Below are 22,128 nucleotides of genomic sequence, written 5' to 3'. Positions count from 1 at the left end.
TCCTCCCTCCCAGTGGTTAGAATGCAGTAATTGCAGGCTAACTCTGCCCACTGCCAGCAGTTCGATCCTGACCGCCTCAAGGTTGACTCAGCCTTCTGTCCTTCCGAGGTCGGTAAAGTGAGGACCCAGATTGTTGGGGGAAGAGGCTCTGTAAACCGCTTAGAGAGGGTTATAAAGCAGAGCTCCCCAATGTTTCCGGCTTTGTGGACCGGTGGGGGTAGGGCGGGAGGAGAGGGTATGTTTCCGTGCAAGCGGCCGGCAAGCCCATGCGCAGTTGCGCGCAGCTCCATTTCTGTGCGTCCCTGAAGCAAGATGGTGACCTGTGAAATTCTCTAGCCCAGTCAGTAATCGCTGGACTTCAAAGGCCAGAATTCCTGTGCCAGTGAATGCTCCAACCCTGGAAGTTTTTAAGAAGAGACTGGACAGCCATTTGTCCGAAATGGTGTAGGGTTTCCTGCCTGAGCAGGGGGCTGGACTAGATGGCCTCTAAGGTCCCTTCCAACTCTATTCTATTCGAAGAGACTGGACAGCCATTTATCTGAAATGGCCACCAAGGTCCCTTCCAGCTTTTTTTTTTTTTTTTTTATTATTATTATTATTATTATTATTATTACTATTACTATTACTATTATTACTATTATTACTATTATTACTATTATTACTATTATTACTATTACTACTACTACTACATAGCCTTCCCATCCTGCAGCATCACCCAGCCCCTTGCACCTCCAATAAGGTTCTTTTAAAAGCGATTTTTAAAACAAAAAATAAAAAGCAGGAAAAAGCCAATGTGTAGCAAAGTACGTATTCTCCACGTGCTGCTGTCCAAAAAGTCCTTTTCAGGGCAAACTAACGTTGCAGCGTCTGCGCACCGGAAGTGATTGTATCGGCCCAGTTCTCTCTACAGTACAGACCCTGAATTATTCATCTTCCTTAGCACCAATTTAGTCGAGAGAATTTCTCTTCCACCCACCAGAGAGGGATGCACCTGCCTTGCAAGGCTCCTTTTGACCACCTTGTCCTTTAAATGCAAAACCTTTTCAAATGGAGCTGCTTTTAGACAGGAATCAGTTGTGTTACTGTAAATGGGAAAAACATATGAAGGACGGTTGCAGGAATTGGGTCTGTCTGGTTTAATGAAGAGAAGGACGAGGGGGGACAGGATAGCAGCGTTCCAATATCTCAGGGGCTGCCCCAAAGAAGAGGGAGTCAAGCTATTCTCCAAAGCACCTGAAGGCAGGACAAGAAGCAACGGATGGAAACTCATCAAGGAGAGAAGCAACCCGGAACTAAGGAGAAACTTCCTGACAGTGAGGACAATTAACCAGTGGAACCACCTGCCTCCAGAAGCGGTGAATGCTCCAACACTGGAAGTTTTTAAGAAGAGACTGGACAGCCATTTGTCCTTCCCTTCCTCCCATTCTCCTTCCTTCCCTCCCATTCTTCCTTCCTTCCTTCCCTCCCTCCCATTCTCCTTCCTTCCTTCCTCCCATTCTTCTTCCTTCCCATTCTCTCCTTCCTTCCTTTCCTCCCTCCCATTCTCCTTCCTTTCCTCCCTCCCATTCTCCTTCCTTTCCTCCCTCCCATTCTCCTTCCTTCCTTNCTTCCTTCCTTCCCTCCCTCCCATTCTCCTTCCTTCCTTCCCTCCCTCCCATTCTCCTTCCTTCCTTCCCTCCCTCCCATTCTCCTTCCTTCCCTCCCATTCTCCTTCCTTCCTTCCCTCCCTCCCATTCTGCTTCCTTCCTTCCTTCCCTTTCATTCTCCTTCCTTCCTTCCTTCCCTCCCTCCCCCGTATCCCACCATTATTATTTAGAAATTGCACTCTTCTGGAGGATATCAGACTGGAAAAGACATTCCCTTCTTGCCGTTTTTCTCAATCTGGACAATTTCCGAGAGATCCTTGGTGCTCTCTGAGCTGGGTTCTTTTCTTGTGGACGTTTCAGTACCCAACTAGGTAACATCATCAGTCACCTTGTTCGGGCAACGAAACGTCTGTGAGAAAACAGCCATCCGGGAGCAACCAGGACCACTCATTTCAACCTTGAGCTATAAATATTCTCCTTTACGGGACGATTTCTAGATCAACTCCCAGAATTCTCAGCGATGAAATCCTAGGAACTGCACCAGATTGGGAAAACCCTGCCGATACCTCAAACGACGAACGGGGGGAACGTCACGTTTTTCCTATTGAAAGCAAAATAAATAAAACAAAAGAATTCCATGCCGTTTTTGTATTAACAGTGTACACAACGATGCCTACAAAAAAAAAACCACGAGCTTTTTCCAAATTTCCGAATCCGTGACGGCTCCGTCCAGCGCCAGCCCTGCCGTGCCCGGATTGTTCTGCGGCCTTGGGTGTCTAGCAGACCGACTGGTCAGCTGGCGGCCTGGTGCCGCTCCTGCCTCTCCCGCATCTCTTCCGCTCGCCGCTTCTGGTGTTCCGCCATGCAGGTCCGAAAACTCTGCACCGGCTCCTGGCACTTGCGCCAGTCCTGGTGCTCCGCCATGCACTCCATCACGGCGTAATGGAAAGCGGCGCAACCCGTGTGCTGGATCATCTGGTCAAAAGGGTCTGCCTCTTCCTCCTCCTCCTCCTCCTCTTCCTCCTTCCTTGCTTTCGTCTTCTGGCTCCAGCTGTGGCCAGACATCCTGGCAGATCTGGGGAAAGGAGACATCCCCCCCCCAGCCGTTGCTTAAAAAAAAAAAAATCCTTGTAGTAGCTACACCAGTGTGAAGCTACTCAAGCCAACGGTGGTTGTCACCCCCTAACCCAGCCGTTCTTTTAACTTTTTAAAGTTTACTTTTTAACCTTGAACAGTTCTTTTCATGCAATGACAGGCAGTCCTCGGCTTACAGCCGTTCATTTAGTGACCGTTCGAAGTTACGACGGCACTACAAAAAGAGCAGCAACAGCACTTAGACTTATACAGGCAGTCCTCGGCTTACAGCGGTTCATTCGGCAACCGTTCCAAGTCGCAACAGCACCGGAAAAAGTGACTGACGGCCATTTTCCACACTTCACCACCTTTGTAGCAGCCGCGTGATCACGTGATCAAAATTCGGCTGTTTGGCAACTGCTTCATACTTAACGACCGTTGCTGTGTCCCCGGGGTCCTGTGATCCCCTTTGGCGACCTTTTGACAAGCAAAGTCAATGGGGGAAGCCAGGTTCATTTAAGGACCGCATCATTCACTTAAGAACTCTAGCGATTCGCTTCATAACCACGGCGAAAAGGTCGTAAAATGGGACACAACTCACTTAATGACTGTCTTGCTTAGCAATGGAAATGGAAAGTCCAGCTGTGGACTTCAACTCCTAGAATCCCTGAGCCAGCATCTATGGCTCCTTTGCAACCTGTGGACTACAACTCCCAGAATCCCTGAGCCAGCAACTATGGCCCCTTTGCCAGCTGTGGACTACAACTCCCAGAATTCCTGATCTAACTATGGCTCCTTTGCGACCTGTGGACTTCAACTCCCAGAATCCCTGAGCCAGCATCTATGGCCCCTTTACCAGCTGTGTACTACAACTCCCAGAATCCCTGAGCCAGCAACTATGGCCTCTTTGCCAGCTGTGGACTTCAACTCCCAGAATTCCTGATCTAACTATGGCTGTTTTTCGACCTGTGTACTACAACTCCCAGAATCCCTCAGCTAGCATGTATGGCCCCTTTACCAGCTGTGTACTACAACTCCCAGAATCTTTGAGCCAGCAACTATGGCCCCTTTACCAGCTGTGTACTTCAACTCCCAGAATTCCTGAGCTAACTATGGCCCCCTTTGCCAGCTGTGTACTACAACTCCCAGAATCCCTGAGCCAGCATCTATGGCCCCTTTACCAGCTGTGGGCTTCAACTCCCAGAATTCCTGATCTAACTATGGCTCCTTTGCGACCTGTGTACTACAACTCCCAGAATCCCTCAGCCAGCATGGCTCCCAACCAGCAAAGTCAATGGAGGAAGCAGGAATGCTGGGAGTTGAAGTCCACCGGTCCCAAAGGGGCCCTAGTCGCCCGTTTCTGCCTTAGACCCCGCAATTACTTCATTTTTACCTCTTCGGCCAATAAAACATCGAGAAGGAAGCGCCCGCTCCGCCCCCCCCAACCACCCCGTAGCCCCGCCCACCTCCGCGAGCGCCTCCAACCGCCGCCTCCGCCTCGCCGCTCGCCAAGCTGCTTCCGTGGTGGGCGGCGCCCGGGCCTTCCGGGGGGCGGTCCCCGGGCGGCGGCTTCCGGGGCGGGGCCGAGGCTGCTGCGAAGATGGCGCAGGCGCCGGTGCTGCGGATCCAGAGCGACTGGGACCAGGTCTTGAGGTGGGGAAGCCACGCCCACCGCGACGCCGGCCACGCCCCTCGGCCTGGCGGCGGGCCTGGCGGGGAAACGAGACCATCTGGAGATCCCTGAAGGGAAAAATCAGGGCAGAGTCTGGTGGGGGGGAAGCTCCCAAAGGCAAACTTTGGAGCCCATGGGGGGGAGTCTTGGGGGTCAATATAGACCCAGCCTTCTGGGTGCGGGAGTCCAAGGCAGGGAAGGCAGTGTGCCCGTCCAGCATGCTCAGGGACTACACCACCCATGCTTCACCTGTGGGGCTCCCCCCTTCTGCTCCTCTTCTCTGCCCGTTGATTGGTAGCCTTTGGGGATCCACTAGGAATCTTCCAGAAGGGGATCCAAAGGGGATCCAGCTTCCATCCAGCATGCTCAGGGACTACACCACCCATGCTTCACCTGTGGGGTTCCCCCTTCTGCTCCCCTTCTCTGCCCATTGATTGGTAGCCTTTGGGGATCCACTAGGAATCTTCCAGAAGGGGGATCCAAAGGGGGATCCACCTTCCTGTTGCTAGGCAACGAATATTTGGATTCTTCCCCCTCCCCCCAAAAAAATGTCCCATTAAATTGCTAAGGTTTTGGGAAGCCCCAGGAGTCAATGAGGTCTAGTTCCACAATCCTAATCGTTAATAATATTAACGATATTCCTCTTTGAGGGAGATGGGTGGTTTAGAGATAGGACGGGTAAATGAAAAATATTTATGTATTACCCAGTTTTTTCAAACTAGACTCTGAGGCGTCTTGAATTCTGCATGGAAATGTCACCACCAGGAGTAGCTTTTTGCCCTTTCTTGGTTGCCCCCCTCCAATCTGCCAGATTCAAATTCTATTCTACTCTACTCTACTCCTTATTCTAGTCTAGTCTAGTCTATTTGTATTTCTATTCTATTCTATTCTATTCTATTCTATTCTATTCCTTAGTCTAGACTAGTCTATTTGTATTTCTATTCTATTCTATTCTATTCTATTCCTTAGTCTAGTCTAGTCTATTTGTATTTCTATTCTATTCTATTCTATTCCTTAGTCTAGTCTAATCTAGTCTATTTGTATTTCTATTCTATTCTATTCTTTAGTCTAGTCTAGTCTAGTCTATTGTGTATTTCTATTCTATTCTATTCTGTATTTCTAGTTTAGTCTATTCTGCTGTTACTATAATCCACTTCTGACCCTATTCAGCCTTTCTAAGTTAGAAAACCACTTGCTGCCAACTAGTCTCTAGCCTTCCCCTGGCTGGGGAATTGGAGTTGCAGTCCACCCATCTTAAAGTTGCCAAGTTTGAGAAACACCACACTAAACCCCGTTTACTTTACAAGTAGGAAAGCCCTTGGCCGTCTGGATGCAAGAGCAAAGTCCTTTGAATGATTGCTTTTATTTATTAAATGTACACGTCTCTCATCTCCCAGTCACATGATTCTGGGCTAATGGGTTATTTCCCTCTTCCCTCCCCTCCCCTCCATTTTTCCAGGAGAAATGAGGAGGAGGTTTGGTTGAGCTGCCGGAGTCCAGGTGAGTAAGAAAAACCTGCCTCTCCTACTGTTGTCGCACGATTCTGTCAAGGGGCTCCAGTTCTTTCTTTTCCTCCATCCTAAATGTCTATGGAGATTCTCCATCGTTCCAGGTCATGGTTCACCCAAAGGCGTTTTTTTTTTCCAGGAGGCAACTGGACTTTCTTGTTTTTTCTTGGAAGATGTTTCACTTCTCATCTCAGAAGCTTCTTCAGCTCTGATTGGATGGTGGGGAAGGGAAGGATTTATCCTCCTTGCAGACAGCTGGTCATTTGCATCCTTTTAGAGGGTTGTTGAGGCCACCTGGAGGTTTACCTGTGTCCTCAGGGTCACCTGAGTGGTGCAAATGGGTGTGCTGAAAGCAGTTCCAAGAAGGCTCCACACCCATTTGCACCACTCAGGTGACCCTGAGGACACAGGTAAATTCTGAGATTCTATTCTATTCTATTCTATTCTATTCTATTCTATTCTATTATGTTTCTATTCTATTCTATATTTCTGTTCTGTTCTATTCTATATTCCAATATCTATTCTATTCTATTCTGTTTCTATTCTATTCTATATTTCTGTTCTATTCTATTCTATATTCCAATATCTATTCTATTCTATTCTATATTCCAATATCTATTCTATTCTATTCTATATTCCAATATCTATTCTATTCTATTCTATTCTATTCTATTCTATATTCCAATATCTGTTCTATTCTATTCTATTCTGTTCTATTCTATTCTATATTCCAATATCTGTTCTATTCTATTCTGTTCTATTCTATTCTATATTCCAATATCTATTCTATTCTATTCTACTCTATTCTATTCTATTCTATTCTATTCTATTCTATTCAGTAATTATATTCAGTAATTCTATTCTATGTTTCTATTCTATTCAGTAATTCTATCAGTAATTCTATTCAGTAATTCTATTCTATTCAGTAATTCTATTCTATGTTTCTATTCTATTCAGTAATTCTATTCAGTAATTCTATTCAGTAATTCTATTCTATTCTATTCTATTCTATTCTATTCTATTCTATTCCGTTCCAGACAATACCACTTCTTCTTCTCCTTTAGGGAAACCAACTTTATATGGAACTCTGACCTGCCACGGTCTGAGCCCAGACGGGATTCCTGAAATTGTAGCCTCCGAAGGATTTGAAGCCAGTGCAGTAACTAAGGTATGGCCTAAAATCGGAGCCTGGTGATATTTCTTTCCCCCCAAAATCACGTTCCGTGGAAAGGCAGGCGTATTTGTGAACCGTAGGTCATGTCATTCGATGCACAGCCCTGTAGTTTTCAACCTTGGCGGCTTTAAACTACTTGGACTTCAACTCTCAGAATTCCCCAGCCAGCACAGCTGGCTGGGGAATTCTGGGAGCTGAAGTCCACAGCTTAAAGTCCCCATGGCTGAGAAATAAATACTGGGCTACACTGATGGAGGATTTAAATCTGGGAGGAGGGAACCTGAGGTAAAATAATATAAGAAATGGGAGAGGAGGTTAAGTATGATCTAGCGGTTAAAGCGCCAGGTTAGAACCCAGGAGAAGGTGAGTTCTAGTTCTGCTTTGGGTATCAAAGCCAGCTGGGTGACTTTGGGCCAGTCACCAGGAGACGGTGAGTTCTAGTCCCGCCGCAGGCATGAAAACCGGCTGGGTGACTTTGGGCCAAACACTAGGAGACAGTGAGTTCTAGTCCCGCCTTAGGCATGGAAGCCAGCTGGGTGACGTTGGGCCAGTCACCAGGAGACAGTGAGTTCTAATCCCACCTTAGGTATGAAAGCCAACTGGGTGACTTTGGGCCAAACATCAGGAGCTGGTGAGTTCTAGTCCTACCTTAGGCATGACTAGTCAGACACAACCCATCAGTTTCTCTCAGCCCAACCCTCCTTGCAGGGTTGTCGTTGTGGGCAAAATAGGAGGAAGACGTATGAGGTATATTCACTACCTCGAGTTACTTATTAAAATAATAAAAGGCGGGGATTAAATCAATAATAAATTAAGTATGACACCCTCTTGCCTTTTTTGATGAAACTATCGTTGGCCTGCTTACTAAAAATCCAGCTTGACCTCTCAAGTTTTTAGATTTTTGCGATGAACGAATGAATGAACGAACAAACATTGAGAACAATCTGCTTTTGGCCCATCTTTATTGTTGTATCCTATTTTCCTTTTTCTGCCTGCTTCAGAAATGTCTGCTCATTTCCTGCTCACGGGAAAACACCTCTACCAAAGTTCTGGCACCCTACACTGCCTTCTGCAGGATCCATCAGAAAAGCGTACGTATTCTTTTACCGCCTTTTTTTGGAAGGACTATTCAAGGAAATAAAGGCAGGATTTAAAAAAAAAAAACCCACACCTTACAATTTTTTTTAATCTAATATTTTATTAATTTTCCAATTTTACCTTTGAATATTTAAAAAGCAACTTGAATCAATAGCCCAGTAACAGAATCTTAGTGCAAATCTCAGGTTACAACATCAAATATTCCTTTCTCTTTTTCCCTGAACATTTACTGTCTCGTATTCAGGTTGTTGTTTTTGTTGTTGTTAGTTGCGAAGTCGTGTCCGACCCATCGCGACCCCATGGACCACGTTCCTCCAGGCCTTCCTGTCCTCTACCATCTTCTGGAGTCCATTGAAGCTCCTGCCTCCTGCTTCAGGGACTCCATCCAGCCACCTCCTTCTCTGTCGTCCCCTTCTTCTTCTCTTGCCCTCCATCTTCCCCAGCATCAGGCCCTTCTCCAGGGAGTCCTTCCTTCTCATCAGGTGGCCAAAGTACTTGAGTTTCCACTTCAGGATTTGGCCTTCTCAAGAGCAGTCAGGGTTGATCTCCTCTAGGACTGACCGGTTGGATCGCCTTGCAGTCCAGGGGACTCGCAGGAGTCTTCTCCAGCACCAGAGTTCAAAGGCCTCCATTCTTTGGCGCTCAGCCTTTCTTACGGTCCAACTTTCACAGCCATACATTGCAACTGGGAAAACCACGGCCTTGACTCTACGCACTTTTGTTGGCAGGGTGACGTCTCTGCTTTTAGGTATGCTGTCTAGATTTGCCATAGCATATTCAGGTTAGTACATTTCTAATTATATCAACTCAGTAAGAACATCATTATTACACCTATCGATAAATTTTTAGCTTATACCAGTGGTTCTCAACCTGTGGGTTGGGACCCCATTTGGGGTCGATCGACCATTTCACGGGGGTCGCCAAGCAAGGCTGTCTGCCATTTTTTTTGTCCGCCATTTTTTTGTCCGCCATTTTTTTCCCTTTTCCAGCGGGTGCCTTACCTCCCTTGAGCTGGGCCAGCTGGTGGTTGACCTGCTCCGTCTCTGCCACTTGCCAGCTACACCTCGGCCGGCGCAGGGGGCGGAACCACGCATGCGCGGCGCGCCCGTGCAGGGAAAGTCCTCGACTTACGACCGGTTGGGTAGTCCTCGACTTACGACCGGTTTAGTCCTCGACTTACGACCGGTTTAGTCCTTGACTTACGACCGGTTTAGTCCTCGACTTACGACCGGTTGGGGTCGTGGCATTAAAAAGGTTGAGAACCACTGGCTTATACACATCTTAATTACATTCTATCTTCATGAACCATCCATCTCCTGTTATTGATTTTTTTTACTCACTTTTTAATTTCTTATCCCTCTTCCAATTTCACCGGTGACATTTTTAATTTTCAGACTTTGGGTAACCGAAATTTCCCTTATCTCACTTCGTAACAAACTATAATATCCAAAAGACACGTTTTATCTATTTGAATGCAATCTGGTTCTATTCCCTAAGAGTTATCTATTTCCCACCCTATTGAATCATCTACTTAATAACACGATATCGTTTATATGTAAACCCTTACGGTTTTTACCAAATCCATGGCTCGCTTTGTTACGGCGACGTTGGCTTAATGACCCCTGCAGTCACATGACTGACCTGTCTCCCAAGCATTGTGACCCAGGACTGTAATGGGCAGGCTTCATTACGGTCGTATGTCAAGGACTACCTCTCCTTCCAGCAACAGAAGGTGCATTAACTGAATCTTGAAAGCATCTCCCACACCTTCATTGGTTCTTTCTAAGGACCCTGAGGTTAAGGTAGGACTGTTCTGAATCACTTCCTCGTGCTTCCGGTTTTCCCAGGACTGAGTGACACTTTCCAATCTCCATAGCAACCTCTCCCTCTAAGGTTAAAATAAATGAACGGAATAGCAAAATTGGAAGGGACCTTGGAGGTCTTCTAGTCTAACCCCTTGCCCGTGCAGGAGACCCTGGACCTATACCGGTTGAGACAAGTGGTTGTCCAATCTCTTCTTAAAAATCTCCAGTGATAGGATAGGATAGGATAGGATAGGATAGGATAGAAAATATGGAATGGAATGAAATGCAATATGGAATGAAATACAGAATGGAATGGAATAAAATAGAATGGAACGGAACAGAATAGAATATAGAAATAGAATAGAATAGAATAGAATACAATAGAAAATGGAATGGAATGGAATGGAATATGGAATCAAATGGAATGGAATATGGAATGGAATATGGAATGGAATATGGAACCGAATGGAATGGAATATGGAATGGAATGGAATAAAATAGAATGGAACAGAATAGAATATAGAAATAGAATAGAATAGAATTAGAAAAGAAATAGAAAAGAAATAGGAATAGAACAGAACAGAACAAAATAGAATAGAATAGAGCAGAGCTGGAAGGGACCTTGGAGGTCTTCTAGTCCAGCCCACCGCACAAGCAAGAGAACCTATACCATCTCAGAAAAGTGACTGTCCAGTCTTTTCTTAAAAACTTCCAGTGTTGGAGCATTCACCGCTTCTGGTGGCAGGTTGTTCCACTGGTTAATTGTTCTAACTGTCAGGAAGTTTCTCCTTAGTTCCAGGTTGCTTCTCTCCTTGGTCGGTTTCCATCCGTTGCTTCTTGTCCTGCCTTCAGTCTTTTGGAGAAGAGCTTGACCCACTTTTCTTTGTGGCAGCCCCTCAAATATTGGAAGACTGCTGTCATGTCACCCCTAATCCTTCTTTTTATTAAACAGAATAAGCTTTTTGTTAAGCTAGACATGGCCAAGATATGATGATGATGATGATGATGATGATGATGATGATGATGATGATGATGATGATAATAATAATAATAATAATAATAATAATAATAATAATAATAATAGCCAAATAACACAGTTGGAAGAGACTTTAGCCTTCTGATCCAACCCTGTCTGCCTTCCAATCTCTTAAAAGCCTCCAGTGATGGAGCACTCACCACTTCTGGAGGCAGGTAGTTCCACTGGTTAATTGTTCTAACTGTCAGGAAGTTTCTCCTTAGTTCTAGGTTGCTTCTCTCCTTGATGAGTTTCCATCCGTTGCTTCTTGTCCTGCCTTCAGGCGCTTTGGAGAATAGCTTGAGCCCTATTTATTTTTCACCTCTCTTGTTCTGTCTTAATTTTAGATCACCTGTCTCGACATTTCCAGCGGAGGTGGGCTCGGAGTATCCACCAGCGCTGACGGCACGATGAAAATTTGGCAAGCCGCTAACGGGGAGGTTAGAGTAAGTATTGTCCGAGCCGGTGTTTCTCAACCTCAGAAGGGTGGACTTCATTTCCCAGAATCCCCCAGCCAGCTATGTGGTCTGAATCGTTTTAACAACCGCCTTGCTTAGCAAGAAAAGCTTCCGGTCCCAATTAGCAAGGATGCCATGTGTTCAATTCACTGTCTTTTCAGAGGATTTTGGAAGGTCACGTCTACGATGTGAATTGTTGTCGATTTTTCCCGTCGGGCATCGTGGTGCTGAGCGGAGGGATGGACGCCAGGCTGAAGATCTGGTCTGCAGAAAGCGGCAGCTGCGTCGCAACGTTCCAAGGACACAAAGCAGGTACAGAGAAGCGAGCATTGCGGTCAGCCCAGCGTTGCGTTGAATGAAGCCGGCTGCATATCTGGCTGAAGTTTGAAGGATTGCGTCTCAACTGTCCCATGTGGATCAATCGGTTGGGCTAAACATAGAACATCATCAGGGACCATAGAGGTCTTCTAGTCGAACCCCCAGCTTAAGCAGGAGAGCCTAGACCATTTCAGATAAATGGCCGTCCAGTCTCTTCTTATAAACTTCCAGTGATGGAGCACCCACAACTTCTGGAGGTCAGCTGTTCCACTGGTTAATTGTCCTCACTGTCAGGAAATTCCTCCTTAATTCCAGGTTGTTTCTCCCCTTGATTAGTTACTATCCGTTGCTTCTTCTCCTGCCTCCGGGTGCTTTGGAGAATAGGTTGACCCCCTCTTCTTTGTGACAGCCTCTCAAATATTGGAAGACTGCTGTCATGTCACCCCTGGTCCTTCTTTTCATTAAACAGAATAACAGAGTTGGAAGGGACCTTAGAGGTCTTCTAGTCCAGCCCCCTGTGCAAGCAGAAGAACCTATATAATCTCAGACAAGTGACTAGATCAGGGGTAGACAACCTTGGCTCTTTTATGACTTGTGGACTCCCAGAATTCCTGAGCCAGCCATGCTGAGGGGAAAGGGAGAGGTTTCCAAGCTGAGCCATGCTGGCTCAGGAATTCTGGGAGTTGAAGTCCACCAGTCATGAAGGGGCCATAGTTCCCCCATGCTGGCTGAGGAATTCTGGGAGTTGAAGTCCCCAAGTCATGAAGGGGCCAAAGTTTCCCTCATGCTGGCTCAGGAATTCTGGGAATTGAAGTCCACGAGTCATGAAGGGGTCAAAGTTTTCCCCATGCTGGCTCAGGAATTCTGGGAGTTGAAGTCCACGAGTCATGAAGGGGCCAAAGNTGAAGGGGCCAAAGTTTCCCTCATGCTGGCTCAGGAATTCTGGGAATTGAAGTCCACGAGTCATGAAGGGGTCAAAGTTTTCCCCATACTGGCTCAGGAATTCTGGGAGTTGAAGTCCACGAGTCATGAAGGGGCCAAGGTTCCCCCATGCTGGTTGAGGAATTCTGGGAGTTGAAGTCCACGAGTCATGAAGGGGCCAAAGATTCCCCCATGCTGGCTCAGGAATTCTGGGAATTGAAGTCCACAAGTCATGAAGGGGTCAGAGTTCCCTCATGCTGGCTCGGGAATTCTGGGAGTTGAAGTCCACGAGTCATGAAGGGGCCAAAGTTTCTCCCATGCTGGCTCAGGAATTCTGGGAGTTGAAGTCCACGAGTCATAAAAGAGCCAAGGTTGCCTATCCCTGGTCTAGTCCACGGGTGTCAAACCCGCCGCATCACGTGACAGGTGTGCAGCAGTCTGGCGCCGCTACGGCAACTGAGGTGACTTGCTAAATATTTCTCTTTTATGATCCTGCAGGAATCCTGGACACAGCCATTGTGGAGAGGGGCAGGAACGTGGTCTCCAGCTCACGGGACGGCACAGCGCGACTTTGGGATTGCGGGCGGTTGACTTGCCTGGGCGTTATAGCCGATTGCGGCTCTCCGGTCAATGGGATCGCTCTGAATGCCACAGACAACTCGTTAAACTTGGGATCCCCCGGAGAGCTTCCCAGTAAGTGATCATATTACAACGAGTTGTATTTTTACTTCTAAAAGCAGGACACAAAGCTCTTTGCGTCTCTTTTGAGGCCTGCCGAAAACCCACAACTCGTTTTCGGAACTCCCAGTTGCCTGGCTTCTAGCATGGTGCCTGGCGAAGCACGGGCGGATGGGAACCGCAGTCCCTGACCATGCTGGGTGGGCTCAGGGCCTTTTTCAGGAGGACTTCCTTGTTTTTCTTTGAAGATCTTTCGCTTCTCATCCAAGAAGCTTCTTCCGCTCGGACTGAATGGTGGGGAAGGATTTATACTCCTTGCAGAAAAACTGGTCATTTGCATCCTTTTAGAGGGTCGTTGAGGCCACTTGGAGGTTTGTCTGTGTCCTCAGGGTCACCTGAGTGGTGCAAATGGGTGTGGAGCCTTCTTGGAACTGCTGAAAGGACCGTGTTGTATAAACATAGATAAACCTCCAAGCGGCCTCAATGATAACTCTCTAAAAGGATGCAAATGACTGGCTGTCTGCAAGGAGTATAAATCCTTCCACTCCCCACCATCCACTCAGAGCTGGAGAAGCTTCTTGGATGAGAAGCGAAACGTCTTCAAGGAAAAACCCAAAGGGTTTTGCTTCTCATCTTCACTATCCGCTCTGACTGGATGGTGGGGAAGGGAAGGATTTATATTCTTTGCAGACAGCTGGTCATTTGGCTTCTTTTAGAGAGCCGTTGAGGCCACCTGGAGGTTTATCTGTGTCCTCAGGGTCACCTGAGTGGTGCAAATTGGTGTGGAGCCTTCTTGGAACTGCTGAAAGGATTGTGTTGCAGACTGGAGATACATAGATCATCCATTTGCACCACTCAGGTGACCCTGAGGACACAGATAAACCTCCAAGTGGCCTCAACGACCCTCTAAAAGGAGGCAAATGACCAGTTTTTCTGCAAGGAGTATAAATCCTTCCCTTCCCCACCATCCAGTCAGAGCTGAAGAAGCTTCTTGGATAAGAAGCGAAATGTCTTCAAAGAACAACAAGAAAGTCCAGTGGCCTCCTGAAAAAAGCACCTTTGGGACAACCATGACCTGGATGATGGAGAATCTCCATAGAGAGAGTCTGCCATGGACTCCCACACCCAGAAGCCTTGGGTCTACATTGACCCCAAGACCCCTAAGACAAGTCCATGCGGTCCAAAAGTTGTCTTTGTCCCCTCCCCACCGCCCGGGAGACTCACCCACTAGACCGGGTAAGTCTCCAAACTTGACAACTTGAAGACTTGCGGACTTCAGCTAGAACTAGAACTCCCAAGATTAACTCCCAGTTGCCTGGCTTTTAACCTGATGTCTTAACCATAAGACCATGCTGGCTGGTTAGGGAATTCTGGGAGTTGAAGTCCACAAGCCCTAAAGTTGCCAGGTTTGGAGGGCCTGGCTGGGGAATTCTGGGAGGTGAACTACGCAAGCCTTAAAGTTGCCAGGTTTGGAGGGCCTGGCTAGGGAATTCTGGGAGTTGAAGTCCACAAGCCTTAAAGGTGCCAGGTTTGGAGGGCCTGCCTGGGGAATTCTGGGAGTTGAAGTCCGCAAACCCTAAATATGCCAGGTTTGGAGGGCCTGGCTGGGGAATTCTGGGAGATGAAGCCCCAAGCCTTAAAGTTGAAGTCCACCAGTCTTAAATTTGCCACGTTTGGAGACCTCTGGTGTACCCAATTCCGGCTGAGGAATTCTGGGAATTGAAGTCCACCAGCCTTAAAGGTGCCAGGTTTGGAGGGCCTGGCCAGGGAATTCTGGGAGATAAAGTCCTCAGGCCTTAAAATTGCCAGGTTTGGAGGGCCTGGCTGGGGAATTCTGGGAGATGAAGCCCCAAGCCTTAAAGTTGCCAGGTTTGGAGGGCCTGGCTGGGGAATTCTGGGAGTTGAAGTCCACAAGCCATAAAATTGAAGTCCATAAGTCTTAAATTTGCCACGTTTGGAGACCTCTGGTGTATCCAATTCCGGCTGAGGAATTCTGGGAGTTGAAGTCCACCAGTCTTTAAAGTTGCCAAGGTTGGAGACCTCGCATATAGTGATTAAGGCACGAGGCTAGAAGCCGGACAACTGCACCGGGCCGAACTGTCTCTCTTTCCAATGCAGGTGAGCGCGAAGTTGGCACGGAAGGGAAGCTCTTGCTGTTGGCTCGGGAGGACAAAAAACTGCAAGGCGTGGGGTTACAAAGCAGGCAGCCGGTAAGATTTCTCCTCCACTTGGGATCAAGCGGCCTGTTTTCCTCCTTTCGTCTTGGAAGCCCCGGATTGCGAATGATCTCAGGAGAAGGGAAGGCGGCCCTTTTGCTCCTACCTTGAGTTTTGCGTCTGATCTGATAAGCTAGGATGTAGCAGCCTTTATGAGATGAGCTGATTTGACTTTTGAATTATCTGTTCTGTTCTTTCTAGTCTATATTCTATTCTGTTCTGTTCTGTTCTATTCTATTTCCTATTCTATTCTATTTCCTATTCTACTCTATATTCTATTCTATTTCCTATTCTATTCTATTCTTTCCTATTCTATTCTATTTCCTATTCTACTCTATTCTACTCTATTCTATTCTAATTCCTATTCTATTCTATTCTATTTCCTATTCTATTCTATTTCCTATTCTACTCTACTCTATTCTATTCTATTCTCTATTCTACTCTACTCTATTCTATTCTATTCTATTTCCTTTTCTATTCTATTTCCTATTCTATTTCCTATTCTATTCTATTCTATTCTATTTCCTATTCTATTCTATTACCTATTGTACTCTACTCTATTCTATTCTATTCTATTCTATTCTATTTCCTTTTCTATTTTATTTCCTATTCTATTCTATTCTACTCTATTCTATTCTATTTCCTATTCTATTCTATTTCCTATTGTACTCTATTCTATTCTATTCTATTCCATTCTATTCTTTCCTATTCTACTCTACTCTACTCCATTCCATTCCATTCCATTCCATTCTATTCTATTCTATTCTATTCTATTCTATTCTATTCTATTCTATTCTATTCTATTCTATTCTATTCTATTCTATTTTGCTTTCTTGCAGACATTTCATTACCCAACTAGGGAACATCATCAGTGCTAGGAGGGAGGGGGGTTTGTAGAGAAGTGGGAGGGGAAAAAAGGACTGTGGGGTCCTTGGTGCTCTCTGAGCCGGGTGGTTTTCTTGCAGACGTTTCATGACCCAACTAGGTAACATCATCAGTGTTAGTAGGAGGTGGGCTTAGATTAGATGTCAGACCACTTTTTTCTCTCTGATTTCTTCCTTAGATTTTTCTTTTTATCGGTTCGGATGCTTTCAACTGTTGCACCTTCCTCTCCAACACGTATCTGCTGGGAGGGACGCAGGATGGGACCATATACCAGCTGGATGTGAGAAACACCAAGTGAGTTAAGATTCCCGACTGCTTTGAAATGGCTAGGGGGGGGGGGGGTAATCTAGCAACCGTTTCCTTTTTTTTTTTTTCCCAATTTTTTTTATTCCAAATGTTGAGATACACACTCCCCAAAAAAGGAAAAAGAAACAAAAAGAAACAAAAAACAATAAAAAGAGCAAAATTGTACAAAAATGTGGAAACCCCCCAAAACAAGCATATACATAAACTGTACACCCCAGTTGAATATTGATAAATACATTTCAAAGATAACAACAACAACAACAATAATAATAATAATAGAAGAGGTCATCTAGTCCAACCCCCTGCTCAGGCAGGAAACCCTTATACCATTTCAGACAAATGGCTGTCCAGTATCTTAGAATAGAATAGAGCTGGACGGGACCTTGGAGGTCATCTAGCCCAGGGCATTTCAACCAGTGGTAGGGGTACCACCTGTAGTACATTGGCACCTGGCAGGTGATACGCGACCATCCTAGAAAAGAGGTAGCGGGGGAGGGGAATGAGCTGAACCGGTGGCAGCACCGCACAAGCCTGAGCGAGAGACGGCTGGAGCTGCAGGGCTGTCAGGGCTCTGCGGAAGCGCCAGGATCAGCGCCAGGATCCAGCTGGAGCTCGGCGCTGATCCTGGCGCTTCCGCTGAGCCCAGAAGAAGCACCAATCAGCTGGAATGTTGCAGCCTCTCCAGGGTCTTGTGATTTACATTCAGATGCTTGGCAACCGATTCATATTTATGACGGTCACAGTGTCCCAGGGTCATGTGAAGGGACCAAAACCTGCTGCAACCACCCAGCAGACGGGGGGGGGGAATAAAAACCAAACACCCCCCCACCCCACCCCTGCTGCCAATCCTCAACAGAAATGCTCACAACAATGGAAACCTCGGACAGGAGGAAGAGCGCGGCCGGGCGGGCAGGCAGGGGTCTTGCTCGGCTGTGCCTTGGGGGGACACTTTTTTCAGTGCCATTGTAACTTCGAACAGTCACTAAGCGAACTGTTGTAAGTCGAGGGCTACCTGTACTTTATCACTTTTTTCCTTTTTTTTTTTTTTTTGGTCATCAAGTTTTTGACCCCTTGCTAGGCGACTGGTGGTACTCGGATGTTGCCATATCCTAAAAGTGGTACAATGGGTGGAAAGGTTGAAAAGCCCTGGTCTATAGTCCAACCCCCTGCTCCGGTAGGAAACTTTTATACTTATATTTCAGACAAACGGCTGTCCTTTTTAACAATCTCCCCCTCCCCTTCCGTAGCTTAATGTGGCTGTTGGTTTTATCCGTGAACTATGTTTCCACAGGCGGCTAGTCCTCAACGTATAACCCCAATTGAGTCCCAAATTTACGTCACTAAGTGAGACATGTGTGACGTGAAGTTTGCCCTGCTTTACGCCCTTTCTTGCTACAGCTGTTAAGTGAGTCACGCGGTCCTTAAGTGAAAATGGCTTTTCCCCCACTGACTTTGCTTGTCAGAAGGTCGCCAAAGGGGATCGCGTGATCCCGGGACGCTGCGACCGTCATAAGTATGAGTCAGTCTGAATTTTGATTGCGTCACCACGGGGATGCTGCAAAGGTTGTAAATGTGAAAAACGGCCCTAAGTCATTTTTTTTCAGTGCTGTTTTAACTTCGGTCACTAAATGAACTGTCGTAAAGCGAGGACTTTATTCGCACGACCGGGAATGCTTGGGAATCTCTGTCGACATTTCAATATGGGAATTCTTTGTCCGTTTTCAGAGCTCCCGTTCGAGTGATCCAGCGATCAGGAGCCCCAGTCCTTTCCCTGATGCCTTATAAAGACGGGTTTATTGCCAGCCAAGGTAAAATTGATGCATTTTTTATTTATTTAGTAAGGAAATGCAAATGCCTGCTCAACTCAGTAATAATAATAAAATTGGAAGGGACCTTGGAGGTCATCTAGTCCAACCCCCTGCTCAGGCAGAAAACCCTATACCATTTCAGACAAATGGCTGTTCAGCCTCTTCTTAAAAACTTCCAGTGTTGGAGCATTCACCGCTTCTGGAGGCAGGTTGTTCCACTGGTTAATTGTTCTGACTGTCAGGAAATTCCTCCTTAGTTCCAGGTTGCTTCTCTCCTTGATTGGTTTCCATCCATTACTTCTTGTCCTGCCTTCAGTTGCTTTGGAGGATAGCTTGACTCCCTCTTCTTTGGGGCAGCCCCTGAGATACTGGAAGACTGCTATCATGTCCCCCCTCGTCCTTCTCTTCATTAAACTAGATATACCCGATTCTAGCAACCCATAACTATCCCTGCCTTCTTGCTCCTTTTTCTTTTCTTTCTTTTCTCTCTCTCTCTCTTCCTTCCTTCCTTCCTTCCTTTTTTTGTTCCTTCCTTCCTTCCTTCCTTCCTTCCTTCCTTCCTTCCTTCCTTTCTTTCTTTCTTTCTTAAATTTATATGCCACCCATCTCGCTATCCAAGCGATTCTGGGGAGTTTACCAAAAACAAATAGCCAAACAATTACAAGTATAAAAACAAATAGAATTAAAAAGATTCAATGCAGAGTTTCAATGCTTCCCTCTTTGCAGGTGATGGAACTTGTTTCATTATGCAACAAGACCTCGATCACGTTCTTGAGCTGACCGGACCCGACTGTGATCCTGTGTACAAGGTATGTATAAAACACAACATTCAGCACGAGCTCGCTTGAGCAAAGAAGGGACGTCTGGAAGGGAAAAATAGGAATCGGAATCCTACCCGGAAACCGAAATAGGAGTTGCCTGGCAAGATGGTGAAAATGAAATTTAGTGGTGAAAAAAGTAAGGTTCTACATTTAGGCAAGAAAAACCAAATGTACAGATATAGTATAGGTCAGAGGTAGGCAACCTTGGCTCTTTTATGACTCGTGGACTTCAACTCCCAGAATTCCTGAGCCAGCCATGCTGAGGGGAAAGGGAGAGGTTTCCAAGCTGAGCCATGCTGGCTCAGGAATTCTGGGAGTTGAAGTCCACGAGTCATGAAGGGGCCATAGTTCCCCCATGCTAGCTGAGGAATTCTGGGAGTTGAAGTCCATAAGTCATGAAGGGGTCATAGTTCCCTCATGCTGGCTCAGGAATTCTGGGAGTTGAAGTCCACGAGTCATGAAGGGGCCATAGTTCCCCCATGCTGGCTCAGGAACTCTGGGAGTTGAAGTCCATGAGTCATAAAGGAGCCAAGGTTGCCTACCCCTGATATAGGTGGTACCTTGCTCAGTAGTAGTAACTGTGAGAGGGATCTCGGAGTCCTAGTGGACAATCACTTAAATAGGAGCCAGCCGTGTGCTGCAGCTGCCAAAAAAGCCAACACAGTGCTGGGCTGCATTAACAGAGGGATAGAATCAAGATCACGTGAAGTATTAATACCATTTTACAATGCCTTAGTAAGGCCACACTTGGAATCTGGCATCCATTTTTGGTCACCACAATGTAAAAAAGATGTTGAGACTCTAGAAAGAGTACAGAGAAGAGCAATGAAGATGATCAGGGGACTGGAGGCTAAAACATATAAGGAATGGCTGCTGGAATTGCGTATGTCTAGTTTAATGAGGAGAAGGACGAGGGGGAACATGATATCAGTGTTCCAATATCTCAGGGGCTGCCACAAAGAAGAATTGGGGGTCAAGCTATTCTCCAAAGTGCCTGAAGGCAGGACAAGAAGCAACGGATGGAAACTCATCAAGGAGAGAAGCAACCTAGAACTAAGGAGAAACTTCCTGACAGTTAGAACAATTAACCAGTGGAACCACCTGCCTCCAGAAGCGGTGAATGCTCCAACACTGGAACTTTTTTTAAAGACGTTGGAGAAAGGGGGGTTGGACTAGATGACCTCAAGGGTCCCTTCCAACTCTGTGATTCTCTAAGGGTCTCTTGCTTGAGCAGGGAGTTGGACTAGATGACCTTCAGGGTCCCTTCCAACTCTGTGATTCTCTAAGGGTCTCTTGCTTGAGCAGGGAGTTGGACTAGATGACCTCCAGGGTCCCTTCCAACTCTGTGATTCTGTAAGGAGACTTGAGAAAGAAAGAAAGGAAGGAGGGAAGGAAGGAGAAAAGAAAGAAAAAAAAGAAAGGAAAGAAAGAGAGAAAAAGGAAGGAAGGAAAGAAAGAAAGAAAGAACAGGGGGATGGACTAGATGACCTCCAGGGTCTCTTCAAACTCTGTAATTCTGTAAGGGTCTCCTGCTTGAGAAAGAAAGAAAGAAAGAAAGGAAGGAAGGGAGGAAGGAAAAGAAAGGAAGAAAAGAAAGAAAAAAAAAAGAAAGAGCAGGGGGATGGACTAGATGACCTACAGGGTCCCTTCCAACTCTGTGATTCTGTATGGGTCTCCCGCTTGAGCAGGGGGGATGGACTAGATGACCTCCAAGGTCTCTTCCAACTCTGTTATTAAAAAAAAAAGAAAGAAAAGAAAAAAAAACGCACTTAACAAACGTCTCGTTTAGCCACAGTAATTTTAGTCTCCGTTGTGGCCGTAAGCCCAGGACCACCCAGCTTGTCATCAGGAACCCTACGAGGGTTGAGACATTTTTTTTCTGATTTTTTTTTTCTAGGTAGCCACGTGGGGAAAAGAAATCTACACTTGCTGCCGAGACGGGATCCTGAGGCGATACCAGCTTTCCGATCTCTGATCCGCCTGGAAATTTCCACCACGGACTGCAAATCCTGGATTTAGTTCTGCGATTCCTTTCAGCGGCCGTTTTGAAAGGCGCCAACGGGGCTCCTGGTTTCTAGACCTGCTGTACCAGTGTTTCTGAACCTCGGCCCCTTTAAGAGGGGTGGACTTCAACTCCCAGAATTCCCCAGCCAGCCATGGCTGGCTGGGGAATTCTGGGAGTTGAAGTCCACCCCTCTTAAAGGGGCCGAGGTTCAGAAACACTGGCTTATATACAGTCGCTTAAATAGAGCTGACCCAGGGGTCTTCCAACTTGGCCCTTTTAGGACGTGTGGACTTCAACTCCCAGAATTCCTCAGCCAGGCACACTGGCTGAGGAATTCTGGGAGTTGAAGTCCACAAGTCCTAGTTTGAAGACCCCTGAGCTGACAGATATGGCTAATGTGCTTTGAGTAGCCAGGAAGGTTTCTGCTTATTAAAGACCACTTTGCATTTGGGAAAAAAACAAAATCACTTTGGGTTTTGATTTTGATTGTGTTTTGATTCTTCTAAAGCCCGGGCCAAGGAACTGACCGGTGGAAGGAGAACCGAAATGGTATAGGATTTCCTGCCTGAGCAGTGGGTTGGACTAGATGACCTCCAAGGTCCCTTCCAACTTTACTATTATTATTATTAACCCAGGATCAATGAGCTCACGGCAGGAATTCCTTTTTGGTAGCCCCTTTGGATTGTAAGGTCGCTGACGCTTGGCAAAACTTGAGAAATCATAAAAATCCAATCATGAAAACTCAAGCCGAGGCTCCTTAAAGGCACAGCGCTTTATTTT

General features: G+C 46.4%; 2 protein-coding genes across 3 annotated transcripts; one reads left to right on the top strand and one right to left on the bottom strand.

Annotated features, from left to right (window-relative positions):
- Positions 1-2,270: 2,270 nt before the first annotated feature.
- On the bottom strand, positions 2,271-4,179 carry LOC107287048 (cytochrome c oxidase assembly factor 4 homolog, mitochondrial). Of its 2 annotated transcripts, none has more exons than XM_015815501.1 (2): positions 4,127-4,179; positions 2,271-2,661 (listed from the first exon to the last, which is right to left on the bottom strand). In XM_015815501.1, the coding sequence occupies exon 2, from the start codon at positions 2,649-2,651 to the stop codon at positions 2,379-2,381; it is 273 nt and encodes a 90-aa protein (XP_015670987.1). In that variant the 5' UTR covers positions 2,652-2,661; positions 4,127-4,179; the 3' UTR covers positions 2,271-2,378. The 2 variants fall into 2 exon arrangements, with proteins under 2 accessions (XP_015670987.1, XP_015670988.1); XM_015815502.1 differs by lacking the exon at positions 4,127-4,179 and adding an exon at positions 4,054-4,071.
- A 79-nt stretch (positions 4,180-4,258) lies between these two features.
- On the top strand, positions 4,259-21,402 carry PAAF1 (proteasomal ATPase associated factor 1). The gene is made up of 12 exons (XM_015815500.1): positions 4,259-4,313; positions 5,792-5,832; positions 6,905-7,008; positions 8,016-8,105; positions 11,280-11,378; positions 11,552-11,702; positions 13,128-13,322; positions 15,426-15,517; positions 16,587-16,702; positions 18,440-18,522; positions 19,249-19,331; positions 21,241-21,402. Exons 1-12 carry the CDS (start codon positions 4,261-4,263, stop codon positions 21,316-21,318), a joined length of 1,185 nt encoding a protein of 394 aa, XP_015670986.1. The 5' UTR covers positions 4,259-4,260; the 3' UTR covers positions 21,319-21,402.
- The last annotated feature ends 726 nt before the right edge of the window (positions 21,403-22,128 follow it).

The sequence above is a fragment of the Protobothrops mucrosquamatus genome, unplaced genomic scaffold (genome assembly GCF_001527695.2).
Source record: "Protobothrops mucrosquamatus isolate PMUCROS unplaced genomic scaffold, P.Mucros_1.0 scaffold344, whole genome shotgun sequence".
Classification (NCBI taxonomy): Eukaryota; Metazoa; Chordata; class Lepidosauria; order Squamata; family Viperidae; genus Protobothrops; species Protobothrops mucrosquamatus.
Note: the sequence above shows the minus strand (reverse complement) of the source record. Positions and strands in the feature narration are given on the sequence as shown.

What these genes read in the sequence shown, in the direction of transcription:
- LOC107287048 (XM_015815501.1), bottom strand. Translation starts at nt 2,651, where the DNA reads ATGTCTGGCCACAGCTGGAGCCAGAAGACGAAAGCAAGGAAGGAGGAA.
- PAAF1 (XM_015815500.1), top strand. Translation starts at nt 4,261, where the DNA reads ATGGCGCAGGCGCCGGTGCTGCGGATCCAGAGCGACTGGGACCAGGTC. An exon ending in CCGCTAACGGGGAGGTTAGA is followed by an intron (nt 11,379 to 11,551) that starts GTAAGTATTGTC and finishes CTGTCTTTTCAG; the next exon opens with AGGATTTTGGAAGGTCACGT. An exon ending in GTTCCAAGGACACAAAGCAG is followed by an intron (nt 11,703 to 13,127) that starts GTACAGAGAAGC and finishes ATGATCCTGCAG; the next exon opens with GAATCCTGGACACAGCCATT.